The 21,453-nt window shown below is 42.6% G+C and overlaps 1 protein-coding gene across 6 annotated transcripts in view; it reads right to left on the bottom strand.

The window, feature by feature from the left end:
- TTC6 (tetratricopeptide repeat domain 6) overlaps positions 1 to 21,453 on the bottom strand; it is a 302,423-nt gene that overhangs the window by 136,887 nt on the left and 144,083 nt on the right. For all 6 annotated transcript variants that reach the window (XM_033953436.1, XM_033953440.1, XM_033953437.1 and 3 more), the window contains one exon: positions 1,425 to 1,594. In XM_033953436.1, the coding sequence (XP_033809327.1) occupies positions 1,425 to 1,594 (170 nt within the window). The remainder of the gene's footprint in view (positions 1 to 1,424; positions 1,595 to 21,453) is intronic.

Raw genomic sequence — 21,453 nt, 5'->3', positions numbered from 1 at the left:
TATAGCCTGGTATGGTTACATCCCACTCATGGGAATCATTGAACCATGTTTCTGTGATAACAACAATATCCAAGACAGCTTCTATCATCAAGGCTTGCAGATCTTGAACTTTATTGCTTTCCAGCAACATTTTACTGGCATCCTCTGCATAGGTATTGCCTACTCTTCCCCCTTCCCCCCTTTGTTGATAATGGTGTTGAACTGACTTTCTCAACTGCTGTTGCAATTTTGCATTTTCTGGGGATAACCTTTTGATACCATCAACTACCCTTTGTCATCCCCCGCACTCTAGTTTAAATGCCTAGTAATATACTGCCTGAATTTTTTTGCAAGTAAATTTCTACCCCCCATAGAAAGATGTAGACCATCTCTGCGATATAGCCGTTTGGTTATATTTTCCCATCCTCAGATATATCTGAAACCTTCTTGTTGAATGGGATGTGTTAGATTATGACTGTAACTTGCTTGAATTTCTTGGAAATACAAGCAGGATATAAACGCTGTGAATAGAATAGAAAAAGAGTAAAGGACTGTTTCTAGTTTACCTGCAGTCTTGGTTTCTGGCTGAAGAGGCTTCAAATCTGAAATAATTACTGAACTGACTATGCTAGCTGAACACTTTAGTTGATAGAGCTACAGAATAACTATTGGGTTTTTTCTTTCTTAAGAGACTTGTGTTGCATATGGGACTAAAGCTCCAAAGTCAAACCTAATCTTGAAAGTCAAAGAATTTAGGAGGCTCTGGACAGAAAGTACATATGTCTGCTTGAACTGTTTGGTGCTTGGGAATTGTTATAACTGTGGATGTTACTTTCAACCTTAACAGCCTATTGGGAGGGATGAGGAAATCGCACCTGCTTTTAGAACAAGCCATCAGGAAGAAACTGAGGTATATAAGTTGTGTTTGATACCCTAGTTTTCCATTCCTGGCATTCTCTATAAATAGTTGCTGCATTAATATTTCTAATAGAGACTTGAGTTTAAAGAGCAACCTGAAAGCTGTCTGACCCTCTCAGTGTAAATAGGGAATCCACATTCTTATTATTAAAAAAAAAAACGCCCTGACAAACCACAATAATGTAGTGTGCTTGAGGTACAAGCATCAGAGGGAACCCTGTGGTGGCTCATCAGTCAGAGCATCCACCCATAGTCCCCAGGGCTCCCAGGCTAGAGCCAGTTCAAACCCCAGCTACTCCTCTGCAATGCAGTGCATTCTTATTATTAAAAATAAAAAATCAAACGCTCCTGACAAACCACTATAATTTAGTGTGCTTGCAGTGCCAGTGCTGGAGGGACCCCTGTGGTGGCTCATCAGTCAGAGCATCCACCCCGTAGTCCCCAGGGCTCCCAGGCTGGAGCATTTATTGTAGTAACAGATTACATTTTAAAGATCACCTTGCTTAACATATATTAGATAAGCGTACCAGAAACACTGAGATCCTGTAGAGCTCTGATTGGGTAGGACTTTCGCAGTAGGCACCCTCGGTAATAGAAAGCTGTCCAATTAAGGGGTTCCAAATGTATTGCAGCACAAAAGTCCTCAACTGCTCTTTGAAATAGGGATTGATTAATATAAGCTCTTCCTCGATATGTCCTGAGAAGAAAAAAATAATGTAGGTTTGTAATGAAAACTTAAAGTGTAATTCTTTAACAGGGTGCCAACCTCTGTGCATATCTTTGAGTTTGTAAATGTACAGAACACCTTTGCTTTGGAGGGTAGGTATATAGCACATGTGTACTTAGCAGCTAAGCACTATTCTATAATGTGAGTAGAACTTTCTTAGCACATAAATAAAAGTGGGTCATTCACATGATTAGAGCATGGGAGGAGCATCAGCAGTACTGCCACTTACATGTACCACATACGGAATACTAAAAAGTATGCACATCTTTGCTATATTTATACTCCTGCAGTTATGTCAGCTCTTTGGCTAGTGAAATTGTGGACTGCAAGATAACATAACATAATATAACATTGTGCTTATTAACCAAGTAGCCATAAGTTCAACGCGGTGTACAAAAGATTATTAACAGTAAACATAATCTGGAAGATACAATAGATTAATTAGTCAAGTACTTAGAAAAGAATGAACTGTAAGCAACAATGATCGAAATTCTTTATCGTGAGAAGCTGCCTGAAACACTAAAGTATGATTAAGAAATTTCTTACTTTTGCAACCCTGAACAGATGGAAAATTAAACAAAGCATGGGTTTTTCTACTGTGCTTGTATGAGGCTATGGAAAATCTGTTAACCAAGTATAAAGGGGCTGTGCCATGTAAAGTCTTATAACAAAATCAACCCAGCTAGAACAATACCCGAGCCTCCGTAGGCAACCAATACAACTCACAATAAAACAACGTAATATGGTCTTACCTCGATAATCTTCTTTCTAGTAGAAAGGTACACTAGGGCTTGACAAGTGGGTTTCTTCTCTTCACCCATGAGGTTTGCAGATGACATCATCTACATTTTTCAACACCAACTCCTTGTGTCACTGGGCAGTGCCTCAGTTCATACCAAAGAAATGGATAATCCCTAAAAAGGAGAAAGAACAAGTAGGGTGTGGGGAACTCCTGCTCTGCAACAAGAACAATTAAACCAATGGATATATATCATAAACAAAAGTGGAACCAAACAAGCCACTTGAGTGCAACCAGAACTAACATTTATGCAGCTCTTAAAGCTTCTCCCAAAGTTTTCACCATAGTGCTAACGGATAACTCTTCTTACTTGTTTAACAGAAGTAGATTAAACAACTTCTTTCTCTCTTGGCCGTTCACAGACAAAGCATCTGGATACACCCATATGTGTCAGAGGCAGAAAGCAGGCTAACTTAACATCTGACAGGATGGGCTGTCAAGCCAACTATATCATTCTACTAGAAAAAAGATCGACGTAAGAATCTAACCTTCCCTTCCACTGCAAAAGGCACAGTGGGTCATACCAAAGCAGTCCCCTGAGTCTAAGGCACGGCAGATGATCCTGCTGTGAGCACTAAGGATGAAAAAGCGGTGCCAATCTGTGCCATGTGTACACTAAAATTTTGTAAAAGTATGGAGGATGGGCCATGTAGCTGCTCTACAGATTTCCTTGGGAGGAACTGCCCAGGATTCTAACCATGAAGCAGCCATGCCTCTGGTGGAAAGCGCTTTCAAAGAAATCAATGGTTGTTTACCACAGCCAATGTACGCATGTAAGATAGCTATGCAAATCCATCTGGAGATGGACACCTTTGTTAAGGTTGGTTAACACAAAAAGATGATTGGAAAGACAAAATTCATTAGTCATATCGAGATAATGGAGAAGGACTCTCCTCAAGTCCAGTAACGTCAAGATTTTATCCTTTTACTTTATACCTGTGGAATGAAAAGCCAGAAGCCGGACTTCCTAATTTACATTGAAGGCCGAGACCACTTTTGTTAGAAAGGAAGGCGCAGTGCATAGACATACGTCCATCTCCATAAATCTGAGGAAGGGCTTCCTGCATGACAGAGCCTGGAGCTCCAAAACCCTTTTCACGGTGACAGCCACCAGGAAAACTGTCGTGACTGCAAGATCCATCAGTAACACATTCTGTAGGGATCATACAGAGGGCCCACAAAGCAATATTAAGATTCCATGTAGGGAATGGTTGTTACATGGGAGGATGTAGCCGCAACTCTTCCTTGAGGAATCTAGTGATGTCTGGATGGGAAGCTAGGGATCCTTTCTTCACTCAAGTTCTATAGCATGAGAGGATGGCTACCTTCACCTTAAGACAGCTGACCACTAGGCCCTTTTCAAGACCATCCTGAAGGAACAACAGGATTACGGATATGGGAGCTGTGTACTGCTCTACCTTTTGACCATTACACCAGCACCACCTTCTAAGCACCAATATTTGTTTTATCATTCCCTCTGTAATTCCCTTTCCTGCTAAGCCCCAATATTTGTCTTATTATTCCCTCTGTAATTCCCCCTCCTGCTAAGCACCAATATTTGTCTTATTATTCTCTCTGTAATTCCCCCACCTGAGCACTGTATACACCCTCTTGTCCAGTTTGTCTTGACTAGATTGTAAGCTCTTTTGAGCAGGGACTCTTTTTTCAATGTTTTGATGGACAACGCTGCACTATAGCACTATAGAAATGATTAGGAGGAGGAGCTGACCTCGCCAGGATTTCCAAAAGTTGGCATTTTAGCTTCAGTTTGCAATTTTTTGGAAGGAAAACACGGCCTTCTGCAATGTTAAACAGAATCCCCAGATACTCTAGGGATTGGGCCGGGTTCAGAAATTGACAATCCATCTCAGAACCTGCAGGATCTGTACAACTTGTGCCACTGCTTGGCAACCTTTGGCTTTGGATGAGGCTCTGATCAGCCAATCGGCCAAGTATGAATGAACCTGAATCTCTGCTTTGCGCAGGTGTGCTGAACCATCACCTTTGCCAACCAGAAAGGGAATGCTGGAATTTGGAAATGCCTTTCCAGTGCATGGAACCTGAGAAACCTTCTATGTTCAGGGAGAATGGGAATAAGTAAGGCTCCATCAAATCCAGTGAAGCTAGGAATTCCGCCAGTGCCACCAAGACTATGACCAAACACAGCGGCTCCATTCAGAATCTGGATACCTTCAGTGCCACATTGACAGACTTCAGATCCAGAATGGACCTCCAACTGTTTAAGTTTTTCTTGGCCATGATAAAGTATCTGCTCAAGTATCTGCCCAAGCTGAATTTTTCATCCAGTACTGACGCCACGGCTTAGATCTCCAAAAGCTGGTTTACCTTCGCTCTGACTTTGACTGCTTTCTCCAGTCTTCCTGTGGGAGAATCTACAAAAAATTCATCAAGAGGGTGAAAGAATTTGAGATTGTAGCCCTCTTGAAAGATGTCCAGCACCCATTTATATGAACAGATCTTCACCAAGGCTTCTGTAGGGCTGCCATTTTAGGCCTATGGCCTAAATTAGGCCAAAAAACATTTTCTTCCCACTTGCAGCATCTTGGAATTTTACAAGTTGTGTATGCTTAGACAAGGTCATCTTTACCAACACTGGGGCCCCCTTGCTTCCCCAGTGGAATGTGTGGAAGGGAGAGACTACATCTGCAAAACTTGGACAATTCTGACAGGCATGATTTGTGGGTCCATCTGACACTGACATGCAGGCTTCATGATTCTGCTATGTGACCAAAGAATGCCCCTGCAAGACGGACACCGTTTGGTCTATAGGGAGAATCCTCGGCAGAGGAGTAAGGAGAAGGGGGCACATTTTAGTTAGACAAAGAAAGGTGCTGGAGTTGTTGAGACCTGGGTGACTTCATGTGCTTCCCTTAAAACAAGATTGCCAAGAAAGTCTTCATGTGTGCTGCTCTGGGGGGGGAGGGGAGAGGAGAGAGAGAGAGAATTTCTGAATTTAGAATCTGTGAACTTTTCCTCTGAAAGACAAATGAAAGACTGACAGCTATTATGCTGACATTTATCATCCTGCAAGACCTGGTACATCAGCAGTATGGTGATCCATCTAAGACTAGCAGAATGTGGGCACACCTCTGACTAACTGCCCGGGAAGATAATTCCTTAGCACCCAATGGAGATGGCCCTCTACCAACTAATTGTGAGAACAGGAATTTTCTCTACTGTTCAGCTGGTTAGAAAGGGATACAGCAGTTGCCTGAGAAAGGAAAGTTTTATGGAATGTGGTAATTAGTTCAGTGATAAACCTTAGCTGTGTGCTTTGCTGACTATGAGATCTGTTTGTCTATGTATATTTTGTGACTTATCCAGATTTGCTAAGTATTTGTGCATGTTGTCTAGCAATGCTATATGTATACCTTACATAATACAAGGGCTAGTCACTGCTAAGGGCTAGTCACCCCCTGGTAATTTTCCCAGCGCAGTATTGAATGCAATTGACCCTCAGAAATGCCACCAGCCACTCAAATATGTTTCATAGTGGTTGGATTTATACATTATATCCTCACTGGGCCATTTTTGTTTTTAAATTTGTGAATATCTTAGTTTTTCATAAAGTGCAACAGTGCCAAAGTAAAACTTATTGTAGATAAGAGCTAATACTTTTTAAGTTATTTTTAAAACGGCTAAGATCCTTTTCCTCTCTTATATATTGAGGCAAAATGCTCCAAAGTTGCGGGGCCATCACTGAAAACATATCATGTCGTCGAGTTTCGGTAACTTTCAGGGAGGGGACTTCTATGAGCTTTTGGCTAGTACTCTGCAGAGAACGCGGTGTATTATAAGGAATAAGCATTCTATTGATAAATTGTGGTTCATTGGTGGAAAGAGTTTTAAATACTAAGAGTAGTGTTTTAAAGGTGATACGGTGGTTGATTGGAAGCCAGTGTGAGTTGATCAGAAAAGGAGTAACATGATCATATTTTTTACCGTTATGAATGAGTTTGACAGCTGTGTTCTGTATTATTTGAAGGTGCTTCTTTTCTTTTTGTGTGATGTTTATTAATAATGAATTGCAGTAATCGAGTTTAGCGATAATTAGGGAGTGCATTAGAATGTTTAGTGATTTTGGCTCAAGAAACTTAGAGATCGAGCGAATCATGCGTAACCTATAGAAGCAAAATTTAACGGTATTACTTATGTGTTCATGATAGGAGAATTTATCATCAATAATGACACCCAGTATTTTTAAAGATGTTACTAAGTCCAGATGAATGTTATCAAGAGTGAAAGGAATACTTAAGATTATTCCCTTTTTCCATGGGAAAAGTAAAGCTTTTGGATTTTGTATATTTAGAGCTAGTATGTTGGAATTAAGCCAGTCTTTGATTGTCTCAAGTTTTTTTTGTTAATCTCAAGTATTTCTTCTGTATTTTGTGGATTTAGGGGATGTAAAAGTTGAATGTCATTGGCATATGTGAAGGTAGTAAAGCCTATCGATTGACAAAGACTTAATAGAGGTGATAAAAAAATGTTAAACAATAATGGGGATAGAATGGATCCTTGGAGAATACCATAATTGAGAGTATAAGACTTTGATGTCGTGTTATTGAAACTAACTATGGATGATCGATCAGAGAAAAAAGAGATAAACCATTCTAGTATTTGGTCACAGACACCTATTGATTTTAGTCTATCAAGGAGTAAGGCATGATCGATAATATACCGCAAAACAAAGGTTCTTCAAATTATATGAGAAACACTTGATACAACGGCTACTCCATTGGATCCACTCACGTCTTTTTTGGTTACTTTATTACAATTTGTTTTAAAGAAAAACTTCTTTTTATTTCAGGATAAATATTTTTTGCAAATTAAAGGAACTGCAATAGGGGCTATGGTCGCTCCGGATGTTGCTAACATTTATTTTGGCGCATTCGAAAAACAATTTTTCCCATCTAATCCATGGAAAACAAATATACTTTTTGGGAAACGTTTCATTGATGACGTTTTTATTCTGTGGCAAGGCATAAGTGAGCAACTGAATTCCCTTTTGACATTGTGATCCAAATTTAAAATATACCTTCACATTTCATGACCAACAGATATATTTTTTGGATCTTAAAATAACATATGAGGAAGGGACTTTTTCATATTCAATTTTTAGAAAGCCCACAGATAGAAACACATTATTACACTACACAAGTCATCATCCATTACATCTGCGACGGAATATTCCAGTCGGTTAATTTCTTAGGCTGCAAAGGATCTATTCCACTATAGAAGAATTTGAATTACAGGCAGGGACATTGAAAGCGAGGTTTCTTGCATGTGGTTATCCGGTCTCAGTCATAAAACGGGCATATACACGAGCCAAATGGGCAGAAGGGACATATCTTTTACAATCACAACAGAAGGAAGCAACCACCCGTGTAACCTGTGTACTACCTTATGTCTCTGGTAATCAAAACACCAAGCGAAGCATCTTAAAGTTCTGGTATGTTGTCCAGCTGCATGAAGTTTATTAGAAGCACTACAATTTGCATATACAGTACTGCCCGATATTCACGGGGGTTCCGTTCTAGGAACCCCCGCGAATGTTTTAAAAATGCGAATATGGTTTTTAGCGGGGGAGATAGGAGAGGGCTGACAAGTGAAGGAAATCACTTGCGGTATGCTCCGACCACCTCTTCCTGTACTAAAGTCGGCCTCACCAATCAGGAGCTGCGTGTCAAAGCAGTTCCTGATTGGTGAGGCCTGACTTTAGTACAGGAAGAGGCGGTCGGAGCATACTACGAGTAATTTCCTTCACTCGCCAGGGCTCCAGCTGCCCTCTCCTGCCTTTCTGGCTGCCCTCTCCTGCCCGGTCATTCGCGGTCAGAAAATACTGCAAATGACCGGGACCGTGAATCGCGGACCGCGAATTCACAGGGGAGCACTGTACTAGAGGGAGAAAGTTAAAGGAATTTCTTTCACCATCCTTTCTGCCAAATCAAAATATTATTACAACTGTTGTTGGCCCCTTTAGGACATTACCCATGTGGCCAATGTAGCCTATGTAAATGTTCTTTCATAGGTCAGAGATTACTACTAAATGCACGCACTCTAGTTTTGAAACATCACTCGACCTGTACAACACAAGTGGTTTATGCCATTTGGTGCCCGTGTGGATTAGTATATGTTGGGGAGACCACATGGGCACTGAAATCTAGATTGATTGAGCACCACTCACATTTAAGACAGGGTGATACTGCTGCACCGATGGTGTCCTATTGCCTAGAATTTAAACATGTTTTGATGACCTGAAGTTTGTAGTATTAGAACGTGTGAGCAATTCAGTAAGAGGAGGCGATATTAATTCTGTTCTGTTGAAAAAGGAAAGGCGCTGGATTTTTTTATTTAAACCCTTACACCAGATGGACTTAATAGAGAATGGGATGCCTGAAAGACATTGAAAAGGGCTAAAAAATAGACCATTTGTATTGTAGCTTTTATCTGTAGGCATTACCTTCGACCCATAGGCATTCTAAATGAGGGTGATATATTTAAATACTATTGGGGTCGTATTAAACATTAATTAGTGACCTCATCACGTTGTGCACACCATTTTCTCTGTGGGACGCAATGATGTCATAGAGGTATGACCTTTGGAATGTAAATATAAATGCCGGCAGATTCGGTAGGCATTTCTGATCTGAGAATCGATGCAGCTTGCCGCGTGCTAGAAGGGGTATCAGGCCTGTGAGTAATTGTGCTGATTTGTGTGTGGGGGGGGGACACTTGTATTTGTTAGGTTGCTTGATATCAAGATCACCAAGCAAAGTTTTAACTAGCTGAGTAATGGAGTAATGCTCGATATAGATAGAAATGGTGTTTAGAAGTTGGGTATAAATCTTAGGGTTCTACTGTTCATTTGATGTGAATGCCTCATTTTTCAGTAATACAGCAACATTCACTTCCCCCGATGAAGGTCTGGTGACTGAAATTCTCGAGTAAAAACGGAGCATCAGGCAGATTAAGTTTTAAGTTCAACGTTGGATTAGCAGGATGCTATACAAGATAAGTGTTGCTGATAGTATCATTGAGCTATATTTTTTAGCAAAGAAACAGCACTAAATGTATAATTATTCATGGAGCAGTTTAATAATGAAATTGAAAATTACTGGGTAATGGTATACATTAATTTAATATTTTTAATATCAAGTTAGAGATATATATTAAAAAATAATCATAAAAATTAAAAATAATAGGAGAATTTTTTAAGTATTAAGGGAATTCCACCAGATCCACCCCAAAACTGAAACTTTCCTTTCCCTCTCTAAAAGGCGTCTCCCTTGTAGGAAAACTAGGTTCCTCCTTCCCTTTTAGAATCACTGAGCTCTGGAACAACCTTACCTCCCCTCTTAGGAATCTGAGCTCCCTCCAACTCTTCCGTAAACATCTGAAAACCTGGTTATTCTCAAAAATGTAACTCTTCCTCCCTCTCTGTTTATTCTAGTCCTCTAAATTTCCTCTTCATCTTTCCCTCCAGTGGAGTTCCTTTCTACCCTAATTCTTGTTAACCGTGTCGAGCTCTGTGAATGTAGAGATGATGCGGTATACAAACCTAAGGTTTAGTTTAGTTTAGTATAGGATATGGTATAGATGATTATTCACTTTGGACAGAATGTGGATTTGAGATAACATATGTTATGTGAGGTCCTTTGCACTGAGAACTGCCAATACTGTATAATATACCCTCCTTCTAGTTTACCACCTAAGGTATGATGAGGCTTTTAAACTAAAACCAGGAAATCCAAGATGACTGCTGCTGCAGCATTTTGGGTCCAGTAAAAGGCCCTTGAGAGCTTAATTAAAGGTCCAAAAATTCAGCAAAGAGGATTTTGGAGATGGGAGATCCTATATGAAACTCCAGATACCCTTAAAGCTTTGAATTGCAGAACAGGAAGGTGACTTGCCTGCATCAGCTCTCACTGTAGCTGGGTTATGGAGAATATATCTGCCTCAAACAAGCTTGTAGATTCCTCTTTGGGCTGCCTTTTAATCAGATCCCAAGTGTCTGAAATCCTCGACACCACTAGCTCTACATGCATTTTCAGAGGTGGGGATGCAGCCAGTACCTGCTACACAGTCCTCTGGACCAAAACAAACAACAAAAGGAAATCAAACAAAATCTGCAGTAAAAAAACATGAAAGCAAAACAAAGAAAAATTGCAGACAAACGTACAATGATACAGGCTAAATTTATTATATCAAATAATTGAGTGCAGTTAACATTACCACCTTAAAACAAACCAAGGGACCCGACACGGTACATGTTTCAGTTAGCACGCCTTCAACAGGGGTCCTAATAAACCAAATGGAGATAACTCAGGATATACATAAATTAGACAAAAAGTATATATATGGACCAACACACTCTGGTGCCTGAAAACACTGCACAACAAAGTTTTTGCTTCCTGAACACTGCTGGGTGTTTCTTATAGAATTTTGGGTGCTGATCATGAATATTACATCAAAAATTACCCATCACGTACCATTTCAGAGAAATCTTCAATTTTGTCGTGATTTTTTCTTATATTTGGATGCAAACAATTTTTTCTCCCATAAGTGTCTTATCAACAACGGTTTGTGCCGCCTGGGTATGTCCATGCATAAAATCTAGCCAGGTTGGAAGCTGTTTTATGGAAGATGACATCCTGGGCATGTCTGGGCAGGTCTGAACGAGCTTGCGCTGTCTCACCATGCTATAATGGTGGCTTCCATACACCGATCCTGCTCATTTGGTTAATATAGATAGTCCGTGTGTGTATATAGTATCAGTATAGTAAAGTATAGTAGTATAGTAGCTGTAGCAATATAACAGTAAGTAAGCTTGATGCTATAGACGTTTTGGTGTCGGGCAATATGTCTCGTCGGTGTCGTAACAGCCGCGACACATTCTGCTATATCTGTGGGGAATATACACTTACGCCTCAGAGACGTTCGATGACTGCCCTTGTAAAGAAAGCCTATCATCTGTATTTTGGCTGCAAAATAGGTGATCAAGACAAGCAATGGGCGCCTCACATTTGCTGTGCGACATGTGCTGTTAGTCTGAGAGCCTGGCTCAGAGGTACTCGAAAGACGATGCCATTTGCTGTTCCGATGATATGGCGAGAACAGAAAGACCATGTGACGGACTGTTATTTCTGTTTGACTAATGTGTCTGGTTTCTCTGCCAAAAACAAGAAGTCAATTGAATATCCTAATCTGCCTTCAGCAATGAGACCCATGCCACATGATGACAGTCTTCCAGTTCCGAAACCACCAGAGGATTGGACCTTAGACAAACCAGATGAAGAAACTGCAGTGCAGGGTTCTAACAGTGACATTGACCCGGATTTTGAACCATCCTCATCAGGCGATCCACATCTGATAACACAGTCCGAATTGAACGATTTGGTCAGAGATTTGGGTCTGTCAAAAGCAAAAGCTGAGCTGCTAGGTTCGAGACTGCAGGAATGGTGTTTGCTATCACCAGGTACGAAAATTTCTGTGTTTCGAGACCGGCATCATGATATAACCAAATTTTTTGCACAAGTCGACAGTCTCTGTTTCTGTTGTGACATTGAAGGATTGTTCTCGGTCTTTGGTTGTGATCACAACCCGGAAGAGTGGCGTCTTTTCATTGATTCGTCAATGTTAAGCCTGAAAGCTGTTCTGTTGCACAATGGCAACGAAATGTTACTAAAGTATGTCCAGTATACCAGGTATAACTGGAATATCTGTGGAGACCTCAAAGACGTTGCTCTGTTACTAGGACTGCAGCTTGGCTATACAAAGTACTGCTGTTTCATCTGCGAATGGGACAGCCGAGACAGAGAGTCGCACTATTCTAGAAAGAACTGGCCACTCCGTAAAAAGTTAGTTCCAGGACAGAAAAATGTAGCACATGAATCGCTTGTTGACCCGACAAAGATATTTTTGCCTCCTCTTCACATTAAACTGGGACTCATGAAGAATTTTGTGAAAGCAATGAACAAGGAAGGGGAAGGTTTTCGTTATTTAAGACAGATGTTCCCAAGAATAACTGATGCCAAGATCAAAGAGGGTATTTTTGTTGGCCCCCAGATCAGACATGTTATGAGTGACAAGCGATTTGAAGATCTGTTAGTTGGGCCGGAAAAAATTGGCTGGAAAGCCTTGAAAGACGTTGTTGACAATTTTCTGGGCAATTACAGAGCCCCAAACTACATTCAGCTGGTAGACAAACTTCTCAAAGCATACAAGAGAATGAAGTGCAATATGTCACTCAAGATTCATTTCCTCCATTCACACTTGGACTTCTTCCCCGCAAATCTCGGTGCTGTGAGTGACGAGCACGGTGAAAGGTTTCATCAAGACATAGCTACGATGGAGAAACGATACCAGGGCAATTGGAATCCGTCAATGCTTGCCGACTATTGTTGGATGCTACAACGTGATGCACCAGACACTGAATATAAAAGAAACTCGGGAGCAAAACACTTTTAATTCTGTTTCATTTAGTCGCTTGTGCGAAACGTAAACTTGACTATATATTTTATTGTCAGTAAACATAAAAATGTCTATTTCTCATAGTTCTTACGTGATGCAGTAAAACCAAAACCATATTTGAGCATACCAAGTTGGTACCTGTCATAATCACCAAAAACTTTTCAGGAATCAAGACTTAACCAAAAAATTGTTGTGCAGTGAAATCAGAGCGAGCCAAGCTCCCAGGGGAACTCTTCTTGAGCTGCCTTAAACATTAGTGCAGGCCAGCTAGGTAGGTTCCCTGTAAAAGAGTGTCCCCCACCCCCCACCCCACCCACAGCCCAATGAACCCAGAGGCTATATCTTCTCCCAGGCAGAGCTATCTCAGGATTTCTGAGAACCTCTATAGCACCAGGAAGCCTCCAAGGTCAGATAAAAACCTGAAAATTTATTTATTTAAAAAGTTTATATACCGCATATAGCCTATGTGGTTCACATAAAAAAAACATACATAAAAATTTGACCACACAAGCATAGTAATCATAAAGGCAAGTCCTACATAACTTAAAATAACATCAGAGTACATAAACCAAGTCCTTGACCTACCATAAGTCTCACCTCTCAACCTCACTCAAACCCTATCACATAAATACATTAACATGTATGGTTTTAATAGTTTTTTAAAATGAAATAAGAAGAATAATGTTCGAAGGGAGGGTGGGTTATGGGTTTATATATATATACTAGTCTTTAAGCCCGTTACATTAACGGGTGCTAGAACATATGTGTGTGTGTCTGTCTTTTTTTCTCTCTCTCTCCTTAGCCGCTTTCTTTCTTTCTGCCTTTCTTTTTCCTTGGCTGTCCATCACCACCCCTTGCCTGCTCCCCCTGTCCATTTTCCCTTCCTTTTACCTCCCCTGTGTCCACCACCACCCCTTCACTGCTCTCCTTATGCAGCAGCAGCCCTTCTCCCTTTGTTTTACCTCCCCCCTGTCCAGCAGCACCTCTTTCCTTCTCCCCCTGTCCAACATTAGTCCTCCGTTCTTTTTTCTTCACCTCCCCTGTCCATCAGCATCTCTTTCCTTCTCCCCCTGTCCAGCAGTAGGCATCCCTTCCTTTTTTATCCTCCCTCCTCCTTCTTATCCCTATGATACTCTTACCTTGCTCTGCCCCTGATCAGAGGTTCCCGACAGCTGCCCAGTTGCACCCATTGGAAAAGTTCCCACTGCCGCATCCCGCACCCCTCCTGACGCGGCTCCCGCTGTCCTTTCTGTCTGTCTCTGTCCCTGGCCCCCTTTGCCTGTCTGTCTTTCTGTGTATCTCCCTGACCCTGTGTCTTTCTTCTTTCCTTTCTGTCTCCCTTCCTCCCTCTGTCTGTCTGTCCAAAGCAGCATTCCATCCCCCTCCCCCCACACCAGTTCCCTGTGCACCTGCCCCTGTGTCTTTCTTATTTTCTTTGTGTTTCCCTTCCTCTCTCTGTCTGTCCAAAGCAGCATTCCATCCCCCTCCATTTCCCTCCCCCCACACCAGTTCACTGAGCACCTGCCCCTGTGTATTTCTTATTTTCTTTGTGTTTCCCTTCCTCTCTCTGTCTGTCTGTCCGTCCAAAGCAGCATTCCCTTCCCCTCCATTTCCCTCCCCCCCCCCACCAGTTCCCTGTGCAGCAGCATTAGCGTTTCCTCTACCCCCCCTGTCCCTGTCCCTTCCCCTTCCCCTTCCCGCGGGCCGGACTACAAAGGTGGCGATTCCAGCAGCGTGTACATCAGTCTCCACACGCTGCTTCGGGCCCTTCTGCCCTGATTTACTCTGGCACGTCCCTGATGACATCATCAGAGACGCGGCAGAGCAAATCAGGGCAGAAGGGCCCGAAGCAGCGTGTGGAGACTGATGTACACGCTGCTGGAATCGCCATTCGGGCCCGCAGGAAGAGAAGGGGGTGGGCGGCAAAGGCGAAACGGAGATCGGCGGCGGCGACAGGAGAAACGGAGAACATCGTCTGGCTGCGGTCCGGCTTGTGGAGGCGATCGGGTGGTGACGTATTCGCGCGCATGCGCACTCATTCGGCCACAGACCTACAGCGCACGGAACACGCAAATAAGACTGCGCATGCGCGAGTTAGCCTTTTATTATATAGGATACACAATTGTTATTATTTTGATGGATTTAACAAGTGTTGTCTTTGAGCCTATGTATGATTTTTATTGTACACTTGTTGAAGGATTAAAAAGGAATAAAGAATTTAAAAAAAAAAAAAGCCTAATCTGGACGTACATAACTGCAAAGTTCCAGCCAGAGTGTTCCAAAGCTTCACACCCTCCACAGACATCATAGCATTTCCAATCCTTGAATGTACAATTGACCTTCTCTTGTTAGAATTTAACTGCATGCTTGTTTCAGATCTCAAAGTTCTTCATGGGCAATATATTTCAAACCATCCCTTCAATACAACAGGAGAAACATGATACACTACCTGATGCACTATTGACAATATTTTGTATTGTACCCTATGTTGAATCGGTAACCAATGGAGTCGTTTAAGAATCGGTGTTATATGAGCTATTCTCGACACACCAGTAATCAATCAGAATTCAAAAGTAACTGCAATGCTCTCATCTTCACCTTTGCAACCCCCATATTCAAAGCATTACAATAATCCACCTTACTTAAAATTAGTGCCTGCACTATGGTACGAAAATCATAGTCCTGCAGCATCAGTTTCAACCTGTACAACATTCTCAGCAGGAAAAAAAAAGACACTTTCTCTTCTTGTTTGCAAAAGGAAAAACTGAGGAACTAAGGCACTGCCCAGTGACATAAGGCAGTGGAGTTGAAAAATGTAGATGCCTTCCGCAAACCTCTCGGATGAAGGGAAGAAACACACTTGTCAAGCCTACTATACCTTTTACACTAGAAGTCTAGATTTTAGTCACCCAATACTTGGTCACGCTAGTATAACAGAATTTAGAAGCTCAGATGCCATTATAAAATAAACTCTCATTGTGTGGAACTGAAGTATCTAAAAGAATGCACCCAGTTAAAGAATTACTCCCTTGGAGGCAATTTCATTCTCTAAGGGCTCCTTTTACTAAGGTGTGCTAGCAGTTTTAGTGTGCACTACAATACCGCACGTGCTAAACGCTAATGCCTCCATAGAGCTTGCGTATTTTTCATTTAGTGCGTGGTTAGCGCGTGCTAAAAACGCTAGCGCACCTTAGTAAAAGGAGCCCTAAGTGGGTATCTCCATCTAGGTGCCTTGATGCCACATGGTGAGATCTTATCATGTAGCATGGAATATTGCTACTCTGGGTTTTGGCCAGGCACTAGTGACCTGGATTGGCAACCGTGAGAATGGGCTACTGGGCTTGATGGACTTTTGGTCTGACCCAGTAAGGCTATTCTTATGTTCTTAATGGTATCTAAGCGCCCAGATTCTTATAAAATATTAGCATAACTTGTGATCAGTGCACCTTACATTTACTCACCTGCAGTTACACAGCCATAGACCTGACCTTAATGCTGTTACATAAATGCAGCAGGGACAGAAGTAACTTATAGTACTTTGTAAGTGCATGTAAGTAACAGTCCTATTCCATGCCCTACCCTTACTCATATACTCCTTGCAATTATTCATGATGCCATGTAACATGCACCATTACAGAACAGCATTTTGGTGCTCTACTTGCACTTTCATGGGTAGGAATGGAGCAGTAGCCTAATGGCTAGTACAGTAGGCTGAGAAGCTGGGAAACTGGGTTCAAATCCCACTGTCTCCTTATGATCCTTTGAAAACTTTATAACAATAATCTTGCATTTCAAACTTCAAATGCTCATTAGCCTTGTTGTCCATTCCACTATGTTTTTCTGCACTAAGTTACTAGTACAACTTCTTAGATTGTGAGCCCAATAAGGACATAGAAAATACCTGCATATAACAAAGGTAGTGTTGTATATCAAATCCATAACCCTTTTTACCCTTTACACACATAAGTGCTAGTATTCTGAATATCTGTGCATGCAAGGGACATATAAATATGGGCTCCAGGTTATTGAACAATTTCTAGTCATTTCAATCTGTAGAAGTAACAGCGTCAGTATTCAGATACAAGCATTCCAGGAAAAGAGTCCACTTCAGTTATATTTATCCACCTCTTAAACTGTATTTCATTCATCTCATGAAGGTAGAATGTATGTGATGTGATGGGAGAAGTAAGGATATAAATTACAGAGAAGACAGCAGAATATGGAAAGGAAGTGATATCATCAGCCTAGTTAAACTACTTGACAACTGTGATGGCTGAGAGAAAGCAATGATAGGATAATCTGAATACAGAAGTGGCTGCTGGAGAATTCTAGATATGCAGTAAGGGAAAGGGATTTTGTATACCACCATTTTGTCACTTTGGCATTTCAATGCTGACATACAAAATGGTGGGCACTGGAAGATTAAGTGACTTGCCCAGGGTTAAAAGAGTAGCACCAGGATTTGATCTCACAACCTCTGTGGTGCAAAGGCAGCAGCTCAACCAGTGAGCCACAGTCCTGTTCAGACTGCACTGTCCAAAATTATCCAGATACAGTTACAGTAGTGATTATATATGGTCAGGAGACCTAAATGTAAACCCTGGGGAGTTAGACTGGAAATCATTCTGGACGCACACAGCAAGGCCCATTATGTCGGCATCTATTTGCCAAACCACCTATTTTACTTTACATAAAGCTTATTGGACCCCCCACTAAAATGGCAAGAGTATTACATTCGTCTTAAGATTTGTGTTGGTCTTGTCATCAACAACCTGGAACTCTCGTGCACCTTCTTTATACATGCCCTAATATGCAAATCTATTAGTCGGATATTTGGTCCAGAATTCAAGCAATAATGTATATGAACAATAAGTTACCTTTGTCTTATAAATCTATCATACTGCGTTCCTCAAACCCAGATATCTCGTTACCAACATCATTCAATAAAATCTTTGATTCTATGATTGCGTTAGCCATTCATCATATTATCTGCAATTGGAAAGATAACTCTAAGCTTAACTTCCCTGAATGATGGAATCATCTCTGTGTTATCAGGAAATATGAGGAAATAATAGCAATCAAGCAGAATAATATTTCTAGTTTTACTAGAACATGGGCCTTTCTAGGTAAGTTCTGTAAGGATTTCAATGACAACTTTAATTGACCCTATTATGTTTTGAGAGTATGCAGCTTAGTCTAATGTAGTACTGTATTATTGTTATGTTTATCTGTACATTTCTGTATTTAACAAATTCAATAAAATATTGGAACAGTAGCACAGAATATAGCAGCCCATCTAATTGGTGGCAGTAAAGAAATTTGAACATATTACCCTGTGTTTCCCGAGTCCTCCCTGGATACCTGATTGTTACTATATACAGTGTATACTCTTCACTTGCTCACCATACGTAAGATTATTCATGGAAAGATTCTTCTGAATTATCTACTGCAGTGGTTCCCTACCCTGTCCTGGAGGATCACCAGACTAGTCGGGTTTTCAGGATAGCCCTAATGTATATGCATGAGAAAGATCTGCATATAATGGATATAGCGCATTTGCTGGCACTTTTTAAACCCTGGCTGAGAGGGCATGAAAGTAAAAACGGCTTCAGCCAAATCGAAGGCCGAGGCCTCGATGGTGGCAGAAGGCCCCGCCGGGGAAAAACCAAATTTGACAAAAAAAAAGAAAAGTTTTTTTTTTACAAAAATTAAAGAAAAGGAAAAAGGCAATAAAGCCAAAAAGGTTTACGCGAGCGGGAAGGCAAGTCAGAAAAAATTTTCAACAGCCGTTGAAAAACGCGTCTTCTTAGCTCCGCCAGGCATGCAAATCTGCTCCATGCATATTCATTGAGCAGCAGCGGCCCGATCTCATTTTGTCGGGAGCCTCCTCCACCGAGGCACGCGAGTGCCGTTTTGCCCCTCCCCCGAGCCAGCGGGTGAAAGATTTGAGCAGCAGCGGCTCGAGCTCCATTTTGTCGGGAGCCTGCTCCACCGAGGCAACCGATTGCCGTTTTGCCCCTCCCCCGAGCTAGCGGGTGAAAGATTTGAGCAGCAGCGCTAATGGTGCGCTGCCGTTCGGTGCGCGGCAAAGGCGTGTGCGCCTTAGTATGCGCCTTTGTGAAGAGTCCTTGGTGAAGAAAACCTCACAGTTTGAACCTGCCGCACACGAGGAGACGGCCCACGTCGCATCCAGCTACCACAGGGCTCTCAAGCCACCTTCCTTCTCGCCCGGCCGGGTGTGTAAACGTGCTACGCCCCCAGAAACGGCCTGGGAACCCCTTCCCCCACAGCAGCTAGAATCGACCACCTGGAGTACCTTACCCATGGTCGAGTTTGTTTTAATTCGTTATTGAAGGTCTGGGAACCTGCAACTATCGGGAGCCCTCCCCCTCCCCCGAACCAACAGGGAGATAGAAAAAAGATTTGCAGCACCAGGCCAACATCCAGTTCGGGAGCCCTCAGGAGTGGAGTGAAACCACCCCTCCACCCCTCCCCCGAACCAACAGGAAAGAGAAAAGATTTGCTCAAGCTGCTACTGCCCTCTTGCCCATCACCCCCTAGACTAACAACCCGCCAAGGACCAACACCTAGTTCAGTGTCTCCAATTCGTTTGGGCCGCGTATCATACTCATTGACTCTCACTGGCGACCACCTTGATCAGTGCACTACCTTTTAAATGGTCAAAGATTTATACTTTGCATCTGCCCACGATTCTTATTTCATACTTCTTTGAGGGAATAAGCAGTCGGGTGGACAATGGGGAACCCATAGACATCATTTACCTCGATTTTCAAAAGGCTTTCGACAAGGTGCCACATGAAAGGCTGCTTAGGAAGCTGTGGAACCACGGGGTGGGAGGGGATGTGCACAGATGGATCAAGCACTGGTTGTTGGGTAGACTGCAAAGGGTCGGAGTGAAGGGCCAATATTCTGACTGGTGGGGAGTCACAAGCGGTGTGCCACAGGGATCGGTGCTGGGGCCGTTACTCTTCAACATATTTATCAATGACCTGGAAAAGGAGGCAAAGTGTGAGGTTATAAAATTTGCAGACGATACCAAACTGTGCGGCAGAGTTAGGTCCAGGGAGGAGTATGAGGACCTGCAAAGGGACCTGGACAAGCTGGAAGACTAGGCAAGCAAATGGCAAATGCGCTTTAACGTGGAAAAATGCAAGGTCATGCATATAGGGAAAAAGAACCCGTTGTTCAACTACAAATTGGGGGGGGCATTGTTGGGAGACAGCAGACTTGAGAGTGACTTGGTGTGCTGGTGGATGCATCACTGAAGCCATCTGCACAGTGCGCAGCAGCCTCGAAAAAAGCCAACAGGATGCTGGGCATCAGAAAAGAGGGGCATAACAACCAGGACGTGGGAAGTCATCATGCCATTGCATCGAGCGATTTTGCGTCCACATCTGGAATACTGCGTTCAGTATTGGTCGCCGCACCTCAAGAAGGACATGGCGGTACTTGAGAGAGTCCAAAGGAGAGCAACGAAACTGGTAAAAGGGCTGGAACACTGCCCATACGCCGAGAGGTTGGATAGGCTGAGGCTCTTCTCTCTGGAAAAAAGGAGGCTCAGGGGAGATATGATAGAGACCTTCAAGATCATGAGGGGCATAGAGAGGGTGGATAGGGACAGATTCTTCAGACTGAAGGGGACAACAAGTACGAGGGGGCATTCGGAGAAACTGAAGGGAGATAGGTTCAAAACAAATACAAGGAAGTTTTTTTTCACCCAAAGGGTCGTGGACACTTGGAATGCGCTACCGGAGGAAATGATCAGGCAGAGTACAGTACAGGGATTCAAACAGGGATTGGACGGATTCCTGAGGGATAAAGGGATCGTGGGATACTCAGGGAGGAGCTGGGATGTAACACAAGTATAGAAAGCTAACCAGGTAATAAGTATAGAAACCCAACAGGTCGTGCATGTGCAAGACCGGAGGGTTAGGACTTCGATGGGAAGATAGGACTTCAATGAGAAACCAAGGTGGCAAGGGAGCCCCTTCTGGTGATTCAGACAGGTCGTGACCTGTTTGGGCCGCCGCGGGAGCGGACTGCCGGGCAGGATGGACCTATGGTCTGTCCCGGCGGAGGCACTGCTTATGTTCTTATGTTCTTATGTTCTTATACCTGTTCATAGACTTTTACTACATACCTGTTCATAATGATCCATACCATTTCCGCTTTTAGATTTATATCGCACATCTGTTCATGATTTACATTTCATATTGCATAGACCTGTATTCTGTCTTACAGTCCTGTTCATAGACCTTTATAACATACCTGCTCATAATCTTATTTTGTTCAGCTGTTCATAGACTTATATTCATTACTTGCCCTCAAGCCCTCTTCTTATCTGCCCTTGAGTCTTGGGTATTTGCCCACCTCCCCTTAAGCGTCTGTCTTCTTTCCCCCCCAGCTCCTCCAGCCTGCCCTCCCCCCTCCCACTCCCAGTCCAGCCCCCTTGTTCGCCACCCCATCAGCCACCCAACATGTCTAGCCTCACTCACAAGCTCATTGCCTTTCTCCTACT

This window comes from Geotrypetes seraphini, chromosome 7 (assembly GCF_902459505.1).
Source record: "Geotrypetes seraphini chromosome 7, aGeoSer1.1, whole genome shotgun sequence".
In the NCBI taxonomy this organism is placed as follows: Eukaryota; Metazoa; Chordata; class Amphibia; order Gymnophiona; family Dermophiidae; genus Geotrypetes; species Geotrypetes seraphini.
The sequence above is the reverse complement of the archived record's forward strand: the minus strand, read 5'-3'. Positions and strand labels throughout refer to the sequence as shown.